Source organism: Apostichopus japonicus, chromosome 23, assembly GCF_037975245.1.
Source record: "Apostichopus japonicus isolate 1M-3 chromosome 23, ASM3797524v1, whole genome shotgun sequence".
Taxonomy (NCBI): Eukaryota; Metazoa; Echinodermata; class Holothuroidea; order Aspidochirotida; family Stichopodidae; genus Apostichopus; species Apostichopus japonicus.
In genome coordinates, this window is record NC_092583.1 from 18027354 (window position 1) to 18048286 (window position 20933).

A 20933-nucleotide genomic window follows, 5' to 3' on the forward strand; every position below is an offset into this window, starting at 1 on the left:
TTTGATCCGTGTTTGTTTCTGCATTAATAATTCTCTTGCTCACCATGAGCAGATTCAGATCACTCACTTTGAAGTTGAACACCAAAGTGACAATGAAAATTTGCTCAATAAAGTGAAAGGGTATATGCTATGTCACAAACAAATGTCAGTAAAAGTTAGGAAGGGCATAAGTAGAGGTCACAGATATCGTCCTATTTGTTTTAATAGTGAGGGAATGAGATGGCATCTTTGTGAAGGTTACTACGATGTAGATAGATAGATATTTATTCAGCCAATCATGTAAAGTAGTGCCTTGATGACAGTTTTACTTGCTCTCTGAGAGTAGACATATTACATTGCATTCCCTAAAAGTCTTATCTAGTAAAAAAAGAAGAAAGTAGTCTTAAACTTGTTAGATCTCCTGATGTGTGGGCCCTAAAAAAATATTTAATCTGGTGAATCAGTTTACATGACAAATAGAAAGGTCAACTGTGAAATTTGATTTTGTGTATTAGAAGTTTACATCTTATCACTGCTATAAAGTAAAGTAAAATTTATTGATATCAATTATAAAATGAAGACATAATAAAATGGAATCCGCAGCTTAAAAATATGCAAAATATATATACAAAAATATGATAAAAATATCATCTAGTTATGTGACAATTCAAAAGCTTTATACTCCTCGGTAAAAAAGAATGTCTAAAGCGTTCAGTACGCATACGAGGTAAGGTATACTATCTACGTGGAGTGGTGTAATAACTTATGGAGAGGATGGTCAGGATCTCAGTTATCCTCCATATCATTTCTGATAAAGATTCGATGTAGTCATCATCAAATGTTGCTCAGTTCCTCAGACCACCCTTGGACACTTTGCTTCTTATCTGTAGTAACTATTCTGCATCTAATATTGCCCAATCCCCGTAACGTGAATGACAGTGCATCTGGATGACAAGCAAGTGCTGCACTTCTAACATACCTCTGCTGATCCTCCCCATACCCTTAATTCCTACCCCCTCCCCAACCCAAATACCCCTGGACTTCTGGAGCAGCTCTCACAAGGTGGCAACGGCTTAGCAAGTCTATAACCGAATTTATGTTTTCTTCGCCGTGAAGAAAAAGTTTGGTAGCAAGTCATAGCAAGCGGGTGACTGGTACTTTACCACTTGGAAGCTTCTTTGGGTGAACTTATTCTTTTTAATTTTGGTATTTTTAACAAATTAATTTATACATTGTACAGTAGCTATAATTTTGATCTGTTGATCTGTTTTGTGAATTGTTGCAATGGTTACTGTTGTAAAGTACTGTACTGTTTGGTTTTGTCAGTTCAACCTGTTTGTACCATCCTCTTTATCTTCATCTCTCTGAATTCTTCTTACCTCCAGGCCATGTTGATTCCAAATGTGATTAACATGGAAGTAGATTTGCCTGCCAACCTTAACTATTAAAGATAATGAGTGATTAGTTAGTGCAATGATTCCATATTCAAACATTTCTTTGCCTGGACACTTTTGTATTAGTATGCCTTGAACAAATGAGACATCCTTGTATTGTTTTGTAACCACAGTAACAGTTAATGAGTCAGTAAGTATGGAATATTCGAACCTTAAAAAAGTTTCAAATGGTCTAAAAGTCTCCGAAAGTGTTTCTTTTGAAGTTTTACAAGTCTTTGAAAGTTTACAAGTCAAAATGATATCAAAGATGTGTAGATGGTCAATGTTCTCTGAAGAGGTGCTGGTAGGATTGTAAAAGGAATACAAGTTATATGTAGAAGAAGTTGTGTGTATTAGGTAACATGATTTAACATTGTAACATGTAGAGTATAAGGTAACATTTTTGGTTAGTCCATTCTTCACTATTGATTGATTAGCTTTACATCTGATCAGCTTTTGTTGAAGCTTGTTAGTCTGTCCCATGAACTTGTGGGAGATTCCAAATTTTTATCTTTAAAATATTTATGACTGTCTTTTATTTCAGTCCTTTTATTATATTTGAATTTAAACATTGAGAGTGATTCCAGTTCCTGACAGTTGTTAAACAATGATTCAAATAGGTAATTGTTGATTCATATTTGGTGCTTACATCAAAGTAAACATGCTGAGTACTTACATGTTAAAATAAGTTGTTCAGAGAAAATTCTCAGATCCTATGTGTTTATGTAGTAGTAAACATTTTTGGGTGTTTTAAAGACGGTTTTGTTTATAGGATATTTTAGATCCCAAGTGAGGGTTACTTTAGCAGTGAACATGTTTCGGTGCATAAAATATGATTCTGTTTATAGAAAATTTTGAGATCCCAAGTGTGGGTTAATTTAGCAGTGAACATTATGGGGTGCTTAAAAGACGGTTTTGGTTATAGAACATTTTGAGATCCGAAGTGAGGGTTACTTTAGCAGTGAACATGTTTGAGTCCTTGCAAGTTAAAATAAGGGTTCATGAGATTTGCCTTTTGAGATGATTTAAATGAAAGCAGATTGAACTTTATTGGGAAGAGTAAAGTCACCCTTAGGACAGTCATTGAATCATTCAGTGTTGGTAGGCCTTTGAACCAAAGGCTTTATTAATGTATTCTATCTTTCTCATATATCTGTCATAGATCTTGTTAATGTTGTTATCTTCAGCTCTTTCTTGTTATTTGTGTAAAAGTTTCCATCCTTTTGTCCATCTGTGTGTATATATGTCTTACTATTGTTGTTGTTTTTCTATAGAGTATCTTGTTAAGCCTTGTCATATGAAATATCATTTTATATAGAACATGTATTGCATGATTAGGTATTGTAGCTCTATTTTTTGGTAGGTTACTGTTTGCTGCAACAGTTCAAGATGACTTGTAATATCAGAGAAGACTCCCATTGTACTTCTTCTGTTCATCGATGAGTGAAACTGCATTATCAAATTCTTTGTGATACAAAATTAAAAAACACAAACCATAAATATGGGACCAGAGTGTGTCTTATCTCACAACTATTTGAAGTGTTCATGTACAAGATGGCCACAAAAAAACTAAAAATATGTTAGTAGCTTGTGGTAATATGACAGAGTATATGAAATGTTTAGACATTCTCACACCTTGTTTATTTATAGCAAGTGTATGAAACCCTAGTTTAATTTACATATAATAAATAAATACATGTTACATCAGCTGAACCTAGTTGTTATTGCCACAAATGGTATTAGCTATAATAACTGGCTTCTCCTAGGCTGGACAGAAAGAAAGATATTTAGGTTTCTTCAAACCTAGTACTGTAGTGTGAGCTAGTAGTGAACAGTAACCTAGTACTGTAGTGTGAGCAAGTAGTGAACAGTAACCTAGTACTGTAGTGTGAGCTAGTAGTGAACAGTAACCTAGTACTGTAGTGTGAGCTAGTAGTGAACAGTAACCTAGTACTGTAGTGTGAGCTAGTAGTGAACAGTAACCTAGTACTGTAGTGTGAGCTAGTAGTGAACAGTAACCTAGTACTGTAGTGTGAGCTAGTAGTGAACAGTAACCTAGTACTGTAGTGTGAGCTAGTAGTGAACAGTAACCTAGTACTGTAGTGTGAGCTAGTAGTGAACAGTAACCTAGTACTGTAGTGTGAGCTAGTAGTGAACAGTAATCTAGTACTGTAGTGTGAGCTAGTAGTGAACAGTAACCTAGTACTGTAGTGTGAGCTAGTAGTGAACAGTAATCTAGTACTGTAGTGTGAGCTAGTAGTGAACAGTATCCTAGTACTGTAGTGTGAGCTAGTAGTGAACAGTAACCATTTAAGTTATAAATAATGGCATAGCTGAAGGGAAGCCTGTCCCCCTCCCAAACCCCATCTTCTTTTTGTCTGTTGGCAAAGTACCCCACAATATTTACAAGTATATGATCTTACAATTTGGTTTCTATTCTAAAGACAGAAAGGGATATGTCTGTCCCCTTTGTCTATTCCCTGTGTCAAAAAACCTAGCTACAACATGAGTAATAATGACAATTTATTCATTTGGCATAAATTATTTAACAGATTGCATAAATTCCTAGCAGCATTCAACAGTTACACAATATTCAGACTGGTACAACCCAAATAATAATTTGGTCACTCTCAAATGCTGCAAAATGCAATCGTCCGTTAAACGGAGGACTGACTGTTTGCAATTTTTATTGTGAAATGTCATTTTGCTGTATGTTGTATGGTTGTACTTAATAAAAGGCATTTTTCTTACAAGTATTGTGGAAACAGTGTACAGGCTTCCCATTGGCTTCTAAGTTAGATGGCTACACAGAAAAATATTTTTTTATCATAGCTTTAGTTTTAAAATTAACTAGATAAACTCATTTCTTGTTTATCAGAAACTGAAGCATTTTAAAAATGCACACAATGAACTGATGGTGTGAGGTCACTGAATCAAACAATATGCTAACTGATCATTTTTGTTCACCTTAAGTACACCTTAAGTACACCTTAAGTAATTAATTGACACCCATTATTTCAACGGTTGTACAAACAATTTTGTGTATGGTTTATCAAGTTTAAAGAGGAAATTGTTTTCGTAAGTTTTTCTCAAGTATTAAACTTTATGCCTTTCCTTAGCTTTATTCCCAACCTAATTAACGCTTTTAATTACGATGCTTACAAACCTTTCTATATGCTAAGTCAGGTGTGCAGTAGTATTGAAAGTGCCAGAAATTTGAATGATGTTAAGATTCTTATATTCATTGGTTCAAGTGTACGTATCAAAATAATCATCATGTATACATTTCATGTTTCTCTAATCTTTTTGCAGTTGGGTGATGGAAAGGGGGGGGGAGGCAGTGGGGTGGTAGGGCTGGTGACTAGTTAACCAGCACAAAATTTAGTATCTTTACATATTTTATCAACTCTTTGGTGGTAGTGCCTTTTGTTTTCATACATTGTAGTATTGTTAGAGACTCTATGATTCTAACAATCATTATAAATATGAGAAAGAAGGGATAGCTGCTGTCATTCATAAAAATGAATCAGTTGGTGCTAGTTGGTGCATGGATCAAGGCCTTTTGGTATAATATGCAAACTAAGAATATATTGAGTTAAGACAGTCTTGATGTCTTTACTACTTAGTTGCTCTCATGGTATGCTTGTAACGATATATCTTTATTCTCATTATTGAATTAACTAATACTAACTGTTATCTGATAACATTTAAATCATTCTGGACTCATTTTAAATGGAATACATTGTCTACTATGGACTCTTTGAACATTTTAGTGCATCTGATGTATGCTTTAACACATTATTTTCATAATTGTACTGTACTATACTATACCTGAACTGTATTATATATATATATATATATATATATATATATATATATATATATATAATTAATTGAAAAATGTGAAGAATCCAAACATTAATTACACATATATTTGATATCCTATTGTATTTGAATACAAAGATTTTTCTAAAGGTATTTCTTTGTTAGGTTAAAATATTTCTCTTATACTTTTCCTCCCCTCCCCCCCCCTACTTCCCTCCTGAAAATAGAGCAAGAAGGGAAAGTTTGTCATTCTGAATGTTTGGAAGGTCAAGGATGCTGGGGTCCACTCCCGACCCACTGTGCAAAGTGTGCTCATGCCCAATTTGAAGATACATGCCTACCAGACTGTTCTCATACTGACAGTAACACACTGTGAGTATAACTGCCATTATATTATTAAAGTTTGTTCAGTTTTTTGTTTTGTTCAGTGTTTCTATTGTTTTTGTTGTTGTACTATGGTTGTCTCTTTAAAATGTAGTGTATTATATTATCAGAGTGTACTGGGGGTGTTGGGTAGGGTGGGAACTTGCCCTCATTGTCATTTAATGGCCCGAACATAGCAAGATGTTAGGAGTTACCAATTCACTGTTGGTACAATGAACACATAAATATGACACACTTGATTTCCAGTTCAGCAAACATTTTATTATTCTGTGCCTTATTTGCTCTGAGAAATGATATATCAAGGAGATAATGTGCATTATAGAAACTAAGTGAATGAGATAGGCCTGATAGTAACTCAAGGTAGGTTCATACTAGTATTAAAAGAGCTCCTTACTGCTGAAAACAAAGCAGCTGAACTGATCAACTGGGTGTGGTAGCCACTGGGAAGAAGCACACCCATCTAATCACTGGCTAAGGTATACATGGTCAGAATGAAAGTCCTGTTCGACCTGTGCAAGACACGGCTCTTGCAGGTTCATTCGAAACTTTAGGAAATACAGAAAATCAATAGCAATTTGTAGTAACGAATGAAATGGAAGACAAACAACACATAAATTTGGCAGCTTTACATGAGTGAAGGAAAGTACTTAGGAAAAATTTTAAAAAAATGGCTAAGGACATCCCTCAACCTCCTATTGGCTGAGGACATCCCTCAACCTCCTATTGGCTGAGGACATCCCTCAACCTCCTATTGGCTGAGGAAATCCCTAAACCTCCTATTGGCTGAGGACATCCCTTAACCTCCTATTGGCTAAGGACATCCCTTAACCTCCTATTGGCTAAGGACATCCCTCAACCTATTGGCTGAGGAAATCCCTAAACCTCCTATTGGCTGAGGACATCCCTTAACCTCCTATTGGCTGAGGACATCCCTTAACCTCCTATTGGCTGAGGACATCCCTCAACCTCCTATTGGCTGAGGACATCCCTCAACCTCCTATTGGCTGAGGACATCCCTTAACCTCCTATTGGCTAAGGACATCCCTCAACCTCCTATTGGCTGAGGACATCCCTCAACCTCCTATTGGCTGAGGAAATCCCTCAACCTCCTATTGTCTGAGGACATCCCTCAACCTCCTATTGGCTAAGGACATCCCGCAACCTCCTATTGGCTGAGGACATCCCTCAACCTATTGTCTGAGGACATCCCTCAACCTCCTATTGGCTAAGTACATCCCTCAACCTCCTATTGGCTAAGGACATCCCTCAACCTCCTATTGGCTAAGTACATCCCTCAACCTCCTATTGGCTGAGGACATCCCTCAACCTCCTATTGGCTGAGGACATCCCTCAACCTTCTATTGGCTAAGGACATCCCTCAACCTCCTATTGGCTAAGGACATCCCTCAACCTCCTATTGGCTAAGTACATCCCTCAACCTTCTATTGGCTGAGGACATCCCTCAACCTCCTATTGGCTGAGGACATCCCTCAACCTCCTATTGGCTGAGGACATCCCTCAACCTCCTATTGGCTGAGGACATCCCTCAACCTCCTATTGGCTAAGGACATCCCTCAACCTCCTATTGGCTAAGGACATCCCTCAACCTCCTATTGTCTGATGACATCCCTCAACTTCCTATTGGCTAAGGACATTCCACAACCTCCTATTGGCTGAGGACATCCCTCAACCTCCTATTGGCTGAGGACATCCCTCAACCTCCTATTGGCTAAGGACATCCCTCAACCTCCTATTGGTTAAGGACATCCCTCAACCTCCTATTGGCTAATCTTAATGCTCAGGTTTTTTTAACTCAAATATGACAAAGAACTTAATTTAAATGAACTGCTGGAAATTTGAATTATAAGATATATGTGAGTATTAGAATGGTGGGGTTTGGACCTAATTTCTCACTTCCTCACACTATCATGACTTCAAAAAGTTACCATACATTCATACATGAGGGTTTTTACCTTTGTTTCAATGCTGTTTCCTTCCTCTGAAAGAAGGTCATTTGTGTGTATGTTAATGTCCATATGTTTTGGCACATATATTGTATGCCTATTAAAATAACTATTTGATCATATATGAGTTTACATCCATCTGAGATAAATGTATCAAATGGTTCATACTTTAACAGTGAACTCTCTCAAGTTTATTGACAAGTTGTTTTTCTTAGCTGCTGCAGAACACCTTGACATCCTTCTGGTACTTGAGATTACAGTAAGGGTAATAAAGGGTAGTTCCTTGAAACAGACTTGAGTCTTGAGCTATGCATTCAAAGCAAAAATGATCTGGCTATTAAGGAAAAAGTTGCCTCTAGTGGTGACACTGAGAAAACAATATCTTAATGTGTTTCCCCCTGTTTTAGGGTTACTAAAGAAGCATGAAATAAGTACTATACCATTAGAAAGTTTGAATATATAATACATATACACAAAACAAGAGGCCAGACAAGAAGGAAGAATAATTAATTTGCCTAGACCCATTAACTGTCATAAGTAGTGAAAATGTGATGTAAACATGGTAATAGTAATGGTAAAAATCTCTTCATCCCAGCCGGAACCCTTATAGCAAAATGAAAAAGCAAATCAGTAATAAAAGTATTTACCAGCTTTCAAGCTCAAGCTTACTTGCAAATCTTTATTATATTTGGAAGGAATGGAAAGCCACTGTCATGTTATAACAGTTTTGAGGTTCAGCATTGGGCTATGATAATGTATGCTGAGATTGGTGATATAAATGTGAAGTTGAACTTTGACATGCACTGGCAGGGACAAACATATATCTCTTCATGGACTTGTTGGAGCTTTGGTAAGCAAACAAATCTGTAAACTTCTCAATCCTACCCCAGTCTTGTCAACATAATTCCTAACTACATTACTGACCATTTTAAGTTCAGCCTTCCAGACTAGCTTGGAGCTGACAAGATGTTTTGTTCTCTTAATAATCCACAGATTGTATACCAAAAACAGCACTCAGATTGATGGCCCTACAATATGTGCAAGATGCCACAGTGAATGTCGATCTGGATGTGACAGGCCTGTAAGTTGCACACCTCTTAAGATGTTCCCCTGCAGACCTAAATGAGATACCGTGTAGTTGCCACTGGTTGTCATATTGTCATACAGAGATAGCTAGAACCATGTAATCACCACAGGTGGTATTGGTACCACATAGGTATAGCTATTACCATGTTGGTACCACAAGTTGTAAAATGTGCACCATTGGTATTGTTAACACCATGTAGTTACCACCAAGTGTTCTTGGTTCACCATAGGTAAAGTTAACACTATGTAGTTACCACCAGGCATTATTGGTTCAACATAGATGGTTTTAACTGATATTAAATGATAGATATTGCTAACAGGGTATTAAACAGGGTGAATTGTGGTAAACAGGGTGATTTTTGGATCTGTGGATTTTTCGTTGTTGTGGTTTTGAACCTCTTGTGAGGGCTAGTTCAAAGTTAGATCTTTGAATAAGAGGAAAATGGAAGAAATAATGTTCTTTGTGAGAATTGGAAAGTAAACTTTGCATGAAATTTATGGTAACACATTAAAAAGCGATTTTATTGCTCATTTAGTGAATTTTTTTGTGAATTAAAGTTTGATCATGTACACTGCTTCTCCATGGTGACATGATGTCAGTATGTGACTTCTGACGTAAAATATAAAGAGGACATTGTAGGCTTGTTTTTCTAGACGCACCACTGGATCGGAAAAGTTAAGTATGAAAGAAACTTTGGGCTTACATACTATAGATGAAGTAAATAATTAGCAAAATGAGATGTGAACCGCGATAATCTATTAATGTTTGCTTTTCTTTCATTGTAATGTGTAAGTTGTAATCCATGAGCCCTGCATAAGCATTGGTGGTCACTTATCATTTACTATTGGTCTTCAGTGATTTTGTTCATGCAAAGCCAACCAGGGTTTTCAGCACCATTCCACTTCATAACATAATAATTTTCTCACTGTTTAAACTGTTGTTCTTTACTTTGTGTTGATGTTGTGGAGAAAGGAATGAATGAATATAGGAATAAAGGCAACTTGATTTATATGTCTTGAATGCGAATAAATACTCAAAAAACTTGGAAACCATCCGGTAACATGATTGAGAAGAATTATGCTTAGGCTAAAATCACCACATAAGAAAGAAAATGTTGCAAAGATTAAAAGAATCTGACGTAGATAGAAAAAAAGGAAGTCAAATCACATCTCAGGTGCTTGGTGTAAGTAGGCTTTAGCCAAACATTGAGTAATCAAAAGACAGTGGGTGGCTGAACACTTGGAATCTCTCAGTTACTTTATTGGCCTTCAACCTTCCCTTTTATCTGTTTTCTTTTCAGGAGGCAGACCATTGTGTTGCTATCGTTGACTCTCTCAAATGTAAGAATGTCCGAGATGGACCATTCTGTCGAGCGCAATGTCCAGCTTCTCGATATCCAGATGAAAACAACATCTGTCAGGATTGTGATCTACTTTGCAAAGATGGGTATGTGAAATATACAACTGTATACTTAACACATACAGAAATGAGTATGTGAAATATACAACTGTATACTTAACACATACAGAAATGTGTCTGTGCAATAAACAACTGTATACTTAACACTTACAGAAATTGGTCTGTGCAATAAACAACTGTATACTTAACACATACAGAAATGGGTGTGTGCAATATACAACTGTATACTTAACACATACAGAAATGTGTCTGTGCAATAAACAACTGTATACTTAACACATACAGAAATGGGTTTGTGCAATAAACAACTGTATACTTAACACATACAGAAATGGGTCTGTGCAATAAACAACTGTATACTTCACACATACAGATGGATATGTGGAATATACAACTGTACACTTAACACATACAGAAATGGGTATGTGCAATATACAACTGTATACTAAACACATACAGAAATGGATATGTGGAATATACAACTGTATACTTAACACATACAGAAATGGGTATGTGGAATATACAACTGTATACTAAACACATACAGAAATGGGTATGTGTAATATACAACTGTATACTTAACACATACAGAAATGGATATGTGGAATATACAACTGTATACTTAACACATACAGAAATGGGTATGTGCAATATACAACTGTATACTTAACACATACAGAAATGGATATGTGGAATATACAACTGTATACTTAACACATACAGAAATGGGTATGTGGAATATACAACTGTATACTAAACACATACAGAAATGGGTATGTGTAATATACAACTGTATACTTAACACATACAGAAATGGATATGTGGAATATACAACTGTATACTTAACACATACAGAAATGGGTATGTGCAATATACAACTGTATACTAAACACATACAGAAATGGGTATGTGTAATATACAACTGTATACTTAACACATACAGAAATGGGTATGTGCAATATACAACTGTATACTTTAAGCCCGGGTCACATCTGCGCGATTCAACACGCGTTTCAACTCGCAACTAAAATCACGCGAATCAGAAAAGTTGCTTCAAAGAAGTTGCGCTGATTAGGACATTGCTCTATTGCAAATCAACGGCTCAACTTTTATTGCGCAACAAGTTGATACCTGTGTCTAACTACGCGATTCAACCTTCAATTGTATTGCGAGTTGAATCGCGTGTTGAATCGCGCAGATGTGACCCGGGCTTAACACATACAGAAATGGGTATGTGGAATATACAACTGTATACTTAACACATACAGAAATAGATATGTGGAATATACAACTGTATACTTAACACTTACAGAAATTGGTCTGTGAAATATACAACTGTATACTGAACACATACAGAAATTGGTCTGTGCAATACACAACTGTATTCTTAACGCATAAAGAACTGGGTATTTCAGATATACATTTAAAACATACAGAAATGGATGTGTGAAATATATAACAGTTTACCTAACCAAGTAGAAATGGGTCTGTGAAATATATAACAGTTTAACAAACACATTCAAAGATGGGTCTGTAAAATATACAACTGTATACTTAACACATACAGAAATGGGTCTGTGCAATATACATCTGTATACTTAACACATACAGAAATGGGTCTGTGGAATATACAACTGTATACTTAACACATACAGAAATGGGTATGTGGAATATACAACTGTATACTAAACACATACAGAAATGGGTATGTGGAATATACAACTGTATACTGAACACATACAGAAATGGGTATGTGGAATATACAACTGTATACTTAACACATACAGAAATGGGTCTGTGCAATAAACAACTGTATACTTAACACATACAGAAATGGGTCTGTGCAATAAACAACTGTATACTTAACACATACAGAAATGGGTCTGTGCAATAAACAACTGTATACTGAACACATACAGAAATGGGTCTGTGCAATAAACAACTGTATACTTAACACATACAGAAATGGGTCTGTGCAATAAACAACTGTATACTTAACACATACAGAAATGGGTCTGTGCAGTAAACAACTGTATACTGAACACATGCAGAAATGGGTCTGTGCAATAAACAACTGTATACTTAACACATACAGAAATGGGTCTGTGCAATAAACAACTGTATACTGAACACATGCAGAAATGGGTCTGTGCAATAAACAACTGTATACTGAACACATGCAGAAATGGGTCTGTGCAATAAACAACTGTATACTTAACACATACAGAAATGGGTCTGTGCAATAAACAACTGTATACTTAACACATAAAGAACTGGGTATTTCAGATATACAACTGTTTATTTAAAACATACAAAAATGGGTCTGTGCAATACACAACTGTTTTCTTAACACATAAAGAACTGGGTATTTCAGATATACATTTAAAACATACAGTGTGTGAAATGTACAACTGTATACTTAACACATACAGAATTGGTCTGTGAAATATACAACTGTATACTTAACACATACAGAAATGGGTCTGTGCAATACACAACTGTATACTTAACACATAAAGAACTGGGTATTTCAGATATACAACATACAGAAAACATACAGAAACATAGAAAACATACAGAAATAAGTATGTGAAATATACAACTGTATACTTAACACATACAGAAATGTGTCTGTGCAATATACAACTGTATACTTAACACATACAGAAATGGGTGTGTGAAATATATAACAGTTTACCTAACCAAGTAGAAATGGGTCTGTGAAATATATAACAGTTTAACAAACACATTCAAAGATGGGTGTGTGAAATGTACAACTGTATACTTAACACATACAGAAATGGGTATGTGAGATATACAATAATTTACCTAACACAGAAATGAGTATTTCAAATATACAACAGTTTACCTAACATGTTCAGAAATGGGTATGTGATATATGTAACAGTTAACGTAAAACTTGCAGATATGGGTATGTGAAATACAGTTTACCTAACATATGCAGAAGTGGGTATGTGAAATATATAAGTTAACCTAAAACATGCAGAAATGGATGTTTGAAATATAGAACAGTTTACCTAAAATCATTGGCATAACCATTAACCTGGACTGATTATGTTAATGTGGAGATGCACTAAAACTCATACCAACCATGGAAGGTCCCTTGAAGCACTCAAACATGTAAACAAGCAGGTATGGTATGATAGAAGTAACTGCCATGTAAGCAATCTATAAGACTCTGACAGCAGATGTTTGAATAGTAGCCAGGGTCCATGCAAATACAGTAAGCTATTTATGAGACAGAAAGTCACCATCCAAACCAAACAATTATTTTTAAATTTACCATAAATGTCTGTTATAGAAGCATTTGTTGTCTACAGAATGCTCATCTCTTCAAACTGACAAAGAGATAAATAATATGTTAGTAGCACCTGGGAGAAGGTCACATGTCCCTCCATGGTTGGTACGTGTTCCCACTGTAGAGTGAGAGTTCCAGGTCATTTTAAATTCAATGCCTAACATATGCAGATGGTGCACATGAGTGTTAGAAATACATGATAGATACCCAGAAATACATGATAGACACAAGAGTTAGTCTAAATATGCACGTATGGGAACATGAAGTGAAGAACAGCTTACTGTTACTTATTGGTTAGTGGGAGACAAGGCAATATTGGTCTTCTTTAGAATGAAAAAGCTGCATGGTACCTCCCCATGAAGATAAAACTGTGATAATTTAAGATTAAACTGAACTGAATTCTTAGCTTCAATGATGATTTAGTTACTGACCTATGCAATTGTGAGGTGATGTATTTATTAGGAAATAACATTGTGTAGTGATCTGTTTGGTGAACGTTATAGGCAGTTGCCGATGTGGTTAGGCTGTTTTCATGCTAAATAGTACTTCAACATTAGGATATAGTTTTTAGGTTAGTGACAAAATTGATGAAATTGCTACAGTTTTTGTTGGGGTACTCAAAAGTTGTGCACACATGTTTTGGAAAGATTTTCAGCATTCACTTAGAATTAGGCTGTTAACCATGTGTCTAGAAAGTGTTGTTCAGTGCAAGCTAATGCTGTGATAGTTGGAAATCACTTTCACAATCAAACAAATAAACTAAATATTCTGGCACTTGGGTAGTAATTTTGAAACTGGGTAAAAGCAGTGCGGGGCAGGTACCCTTGGTACTTGGTGTGAGCACTAAGAGCACTACTGACATAAGGCTGTTGAACTTTTTCCCACCAGATGCACTGGACCAGAGAATACACTCGGTACGAATGGATGTAATCATTGCCATCAAGCATTGGTTGAAATCGATGGAACTGTGGTAAGGCTTTCTTTCACTTTCTATTGTCTTTGCAATTGAGAATATAATGGACCATTATGGTTAAGGAGACTGGAGGATTTCTACATATCATAATATTTCCTTACTTGGGAGTCTGTTAAGAAACTGTTTCAATTCTGCCTACCCCATCCACTCCTCCTGCCCCATCAACCCACATATGTTTATTGCAACACAGCACAACTTTGTGTTGTGGCAAAGCTATGGTGAAACATGGTAATTTGTGCAACAAGTTCCTTAATCATTCATACCATGTTTGTTTATTGTGATCTCTGATGATGTTAAGCATTGTTGGTGTTCTTTCTGTGACTTCAGATCCTGGTGATCATTCATACCATGTTTGTTTATTGTGATCTCTGATGATGTTAAGCATTGTTGGTGTTCTTTCTGTGACTTCAGATCCTGGTGATCATTCATACCATGTTTGTTTATTGTGATCTCTGATGATGTTAAGCATTGTTGGTGTTCTTTCTGTGACTTCAGATCCTGGTGATCATTCATACCATGTTTGTTTATTGTGATCTCTGATGATGTTAAGCATTGTTGGTGTTCTTTCTGTGACTTCAGATCCTGGTGATCATTCATACCATGTTTGTTTATTGTGATCTCTGATGATGTTAAGCATTGTTGGTGTTCTTTCTGTGACTTCAGATCCTGGTGATCATTCATACCATGTTTGTTTATTGTGATCTCTGATGATGTTAAGCATTGTTGGTGTTCTTTCTGTGACTTCAGATCAGGTGCTATCCTGAAGATGATCCGTGCCCAGATGATTTCTTTTCAGACCGCATCCCCTTTAGTGAATCCAATTTGCTGTCAGAGACAATGGTATGTAAAATTAAATTCTTGTGATTCTAGTATTTGGTTTTGTTGCTGAATGAAGCTAATGTTGGAATTACTGGCGTAATATGTGATTATAAGTCAATAAATACTGTACCAATGTATGCTGTTTGTTATTACTAGGATATGTAATTAAGCACATAGTTATAGTAGTATCTATGTATGCTGTTAGTCATTATTTGAATATGTAACTAAACACAGTGATACCTATGTATGTTAGTTGTTATAACTAGAATATGTAATTAAACACAGTGTAGTACCTATGTATGTTAAGCTAGAATATGTAATTAAACACATTGTAGTATCTATGTATGTTATTTATTAAAACTAGGATGTGTAATTCAACACTAAGCCAGACAATAGATTTACATTCAGTATGCTAGCATACATAGCTACTTTTTATAATAAATGGTGCCATTTGCACCCATTATTTGTCTTGTCATTCAGCTTTTAGTCCCATAGTCTCAGGTGACAGTCACCAATCAGGGTTACAGTGTGCAAGACTCATACTGTCTGGTTGAGTAAAGCATGTCATGCACCTACTAACCTTTGATCATTTAATTCAATTGAATTAACATTTCTCATATGAGAGTATTTAAAGGTCCTGCATTACAATGCAAGTGTGGTTCAGTATTTAAAGTGACACTTTTCTCAATTTTATACTCTTTCTTTTCAGATTTGCAAAAAGTGTGACCCACTGTGTGAAGGATGTATAGGGTCTGGTCCTGGCTGGTGCAAGGCTTGTCGCAATTATACACGTGGGAAGTACTGCATATCTTCTTGTGAAAAAGGAGAATATGCCGATTCTAACAATGTAAGCCATTTTTAATACTTGTGAGAGCTTGATACTTTGTTAGCCATGTTAAGAACTTCAGCATTCATATTCAGTATTTTCAAGACCCATCTGAATTACAGAAAATATACACAGATTGCATCATCATGTTGGTTCATTCATACACAGAGTTGCAAGGACTGTCATCCCGAGTGTGATGAGTGTAGCGGTGGCAGCAACCAAGAATGCATAGAATGTTCTTCGCTCTCAATCTTTGAAGAAGAGACCAACACGGTAATTAGAGACATTTATGCAACCGAACTATAACAGCATATGTTGAACATTTTGGATAAGTTATGCATATTAAATCAGTGTATTTTGATTTTTAAATCAATAACAATGATGAAATTGTATTGGCGCGAAAAAGTTTACAATGAATTAGTTGAAATTCATAGTATGAAGAATCAGTCATTACCAACTAAACTCTGTCTGTCTGTCTACTTAGATACAGGATTACAGAATGCATTGTTGTATTCAAGGTAGAAGAATTAATCATTCCTGATGAAGAAACTTCTTTACAATATAATATATCTGTTTCTTATCTGCAGGCCAGGTGCATTAGTTTGAGGTTTATTTGTCATCTCTCATAAAGACTTTTCTTTACAGTATAATATGTCTGTCTCTTGTCTGCAGACGACTTGTGTAAGTGACTGTCCTGTCAGTCACCCATTTCAGACTGAGCCACGGATGTGTGTGGCTGTGTGTCCTGAAGGTCACTATGCTCGTACAGACAAGAGATGTAATCAATGCCATTTACAATGCAGAGGGGGTTGCAGTGATGATACCAGTTCTGGATGTCATGAGTGCAGGCATATCAATCAGTCTGGTGCTTGCAAGGAGAAATGTGACAACGGTTGGGTTGAAGATGAAAATCGAACATGCATGTCTAAAGGGACAACTGATACCAGAACTACTAACAAAACGTAAGTTTACTAAGAGGTCTCCAGGAGCAGTGCATCACTAACCTAACAAACACAGAAAAAATGACAAAACATTTGTACTTATAGACTGTGTGAGGTCTCCAGGAACAGTGCATCACTAACCTAACAAACACAGAAAAAATGACAAAACATTTGTACTTATAGACTGTGTGAGGTCTCCAGGAACAGTGCATCACTAACCTAACAAACACAGAAAAAATGACAAAACAATTGTAGTTATAGACTGAGCGAGGTCTCCAGGAACAGTGCATCACTAACCTAACAAACACAGAAAAAATGACAAAACATTTGTACTTATAGACTGAGCGAGGTCTCCAGGAACAGTGCATCACTAACCTAACAAACACAGAAAAAATGACAAAACATTTGTACTTATAGACTGAGCGAGGTCTCCAGGAACAGTGCATCACTAACCTAACAAACACAGAAAAAATGACAAAACATTTGTACTTATAGACTGTGTGAGGTCTCCAGGAACAGTGCATCACTAACCTAACAAACACAGAAAAAATGACAAAACATTTGTACTTATAGACTGTGTGAGGTCTCCAGGTTATACAACAGTGCATCACTAACCTAACAAACACAGAAAAAAATGACAAAACAATTTTTACTTATAGACTTTTTAAGGACTTCATTTACCATAAGTGAAATTTTTTGTAATAGTTTAAATTTTTCTGCATGTCTGGAACATTGAATCATTTGTAAAGGTATGAATTCTTTGTGCTAGTTTTATCCTTTATAATATTCTTTGGTGTCCTCTTGATACCCAATTTCAGCCCCCAGAGCCTGGCAGTAATCATAGTGGCAGGGGCTGTGTTACTCATCGCTGTTATTATGATCATTTGTTTTCTGATATACCGGGTCAGTAAACAGGAGATGGTGTACGTGGACTATACTAGTAACATCGTAAGTACCCCATATAAGTTTATATATATAAGTATATATATAAGTATATAGTAAATATATATATATATATATATATATATATATATTTATATATATATATATTTATATATATATATATATGTGTGTGTATATAAGTATATATAAATATATATAAGTATCTGTTTACATTGAACCCTGCAGTACCTGTTTAGCTGGACCCTGCAGTATCTGTTTAGCTTTGACCCTTTAGTATTGGTTTAGCTGGACCCTGCAGTATCTGTTTAACTAGAGCCTGTAGTATCTGTTTAGCGGGGACCCTGCAGTAGGTTGAGCCCTGCAGTATCTGTTTAGCTTGAACCTGGAGTACCTGTTTAGCTGGACCCTGCAGTATCTGTTTAGCTTTGACCCTTTAGTATTGGTTTAGCTGGACCCTGCAGTATCTGTTTAACTAGAGCCTGTAGTATCTGTTTTAGCGGGGACCCTGCAGTAGGTTGAGCCCTGCAGTATCTGTTTAGCTGGAACCTGGAGTACCTGTTTAGCTGGACCCTGCAGTATCTGTTTAGCTTGAACCCTGAAGTATCTGTTTAGCAGGGACCCTGCAGTACGTTGAACCCTGCAGTATCTGTTAGCTTGAACCCTGTAGTATCTGTTTAGCTGGACCCTGCAGTATCTGTTTAGCTGGACCCTGTAGTATCTGTTTAGCTGGACCCTGCAGTATCTGTTTGGATTGAAGCCTGCATTATATGTTTAGCTGGACCCTGCAGTATCTGTTTAGCTGGACCCTGCAGTATCTGTTTAGTTGGACCCTGCAGTTTAGCTGAACCCTGCAGTATCTGTTTAGCTGGACCCTGCAGTATCTGTTTTGCTGGACTCTGCAGTGTCTGTTTAGCTGGACTCTGCAGTATCTGTTTAGCTGGACCCTGCAGTATCTGTATAGCTGGATCCTGCAGTATCTGTTTAGCTTGAACCCTGCAGTATCTGTTTAGCTGGACTCTGCAGTATCTGTTTAGCTGGACTCTGCAGTGTCTGTTACGCTGGAACCTGCAGTATCTCATTGATAGCAATAATCTATAGGTTAACATTTGTTTTTCTTCAATAATGTTATCTGATTGTTCAATTGAATACATTCACTGAGTTTGATAACAAATCCAGAAAAGTATTATACAATTTATGTACAGATTCCTTCAAATCATCCTTGGCTTATGTGGCTAATGATGACTTCATTGACTTCATTGAACAGCCAAGTGTTTGGTATTGTTCACTAATACTGCTTACTTGTAAAATCAGGAGGAACTACATGTAACTTTATAATGATCACCTTATGAACAATTGTTGTTCTGTGTTTATGCAACATATGTATGAAGTTGTCCATAAAGAAGTTGTGACTGTCAACAGTTTGGTTTAATAATTAAGACAATTAAACTATGATAATAAATAATTGCATAGTTTAACCTTGGATGGAATCTTTACAATGTAAGTATAATAATGAAATATCAGTATAAGTATGCATATTTGACCTTCTTTTTTCATGAAGTATGTGTATTTACCTTGTATTTTCCCTATGTTTAATTCTTACAGCCAATGAACAACCTTGATGAAGAGAGAGATGTAAGTATATTATCCTGATAATTAGATAAGCAACCTAGTCATAACACACATAGCATAACACACTAAACTACATAACCAAGAAACTAAGAGATGTGAAAAACGGTTCATCATCAGTAGACGTTTTTTAATTCCAGTGTTGTTGTCAAGTTCTTTTATCCAAGTACTTCTGAGTACTGAGGTTCCGAGTAACAAGTACCATAGTCAAATTACTCCCTTTGATAACCTAAGTACCGAATGCATCAGTTCAGGATCCAAGTACCGAGTAGGAGTACTATTTCATCCAAGTATGTTACTAGTACTTTTGATATATTAATAATAAAAGAATCATGTTTATAACTGCCCCAAATGATCATTGTAAGCAAATAATAACAGTTGAATGTGATGACATTCAATTTAGGGTGTCTCTCTCTTTGATATTGGAAAGACATAATGGCAGTAAACTTGTTGAGTTTATGTGCACAGGGGTGTTAAACTAACAGTAATTGTATGGATTGTTCCATATGTTAGCAACATACATCACTCATGGAGGTATTCGTCATCTTCACACAGCCTAGATACAAACTGTACTTGGTACTACACTAGCCGACAGGTAGGATGCTACTATAGTAGTGATGCATCTGAATAGTACTATTATAGGGTAATACAATGGAATCATTTTTTCCACCTTTGTAGCCAATGACTCCCAGTGGGGTATCTCCTAACCAGGCAATTCTTACCATCATCAAGGAAACACATTTAAAACGTGGAAATGTTCTTGGCTCTGGTGCATTTGGAACAGTCTACAAAGGACTGTGGATCCCTGATGGAGAGCCAAAAGTTCGTATTCCTGTTGCCATCAAAATCTTGAGAGATGTCTCCAGCCAGGCTGCTGAAGAATTCTTGGAGGTAGGAACTCTTAGAGCATTTTTCTCACTGTGCCAACCTTTTGAAGTTAAAAGTCATTGGACAACAGGTTTGAAGGTTACCACTTGTGTTGCAAATATGTTAGACTGTGTAATATTAGTACTGACTTGAATGCACCACCTTAACATTAATGTGTAGTTATGAATCTGTCATTCTCTCCCTCTAGGAAGCCAAAGTAATGGCATCTGTAGATCACCCATGTCTATTAAGATTACTGTGTGTCTGCATGGCCGGTGAGATCACACTGATAACCCAACTGATGCCATTAGGAGCACTACTGGATTATATCCGCCAGCATAAAGAGAAAATTGGATCACACCATCTTCTTAGGTGGAGTCACCAGATTGCTGAGGTATGAATTAGTAGATGCTACATCACTTTCAACAAGAGATAAAGTTGGTGGGGGGGGGGTTGAAAAAGTGATAATTAAGTATGGTTCCTAGAAGTCACTAATTTCTGGGTAGAGTCCCTGTATTTATGTGCCATCCTTGGATTAAAAGTGTCCCTGGATATTAGGTAATGTCCT

General features: G+C 36.2%; 1 protein-coding gene across 5 annotated transcripts in view; it reads left to right on the forward strand.

The window, feature by feature from the left end:
• Positions 1-20933, forward strand: part of LOC139964576 (epidermal growth factor receptor-like) — a 168327-nt gene that overhangs the window by 122736 nt on the left and 24658 nt on the right. For all 5 annotated transcript variants that reach the window (XM_071966281.1, XM_071966278.1, XM_071966280.1 and 2 more), the window contains 12 exons: positions 5465-5609; positions 8579-8666; positions 9973-10118; positions 14299-14380; positions 15131-15223; positions 15912-16049; positions 16197-16301; positions 16701-16990; positions 17788-17917; positions 19475-19504; positions 20177-20389; positions 20574-20759. In XM_071966281.1, coding sequence (XP_071822382.1) covers positions 5465-5609; positions 8579-8666; positions 9973-10118; positions 14299-14380; positions 15131-15223; positions 15912-16049; positions 16197-16301; positions 16701-16990; positions 17788-17917; positions 19475-19504; positions 20177-20389; positions 20574-20759 — 1646 coding nt within the window. The remainder of the gene's footprint in view (positions 1-5464; positions 5610-8578; positions 8667-9972; positions 10119-14298; positions 14381-15130; positions 15224-15911; positions 16050-16196; positions 16302-16700; positions 16991-17787; positions 17918-19474; positions 19505-20176; positions 20390-20573; positions 20760-20933) is intronic.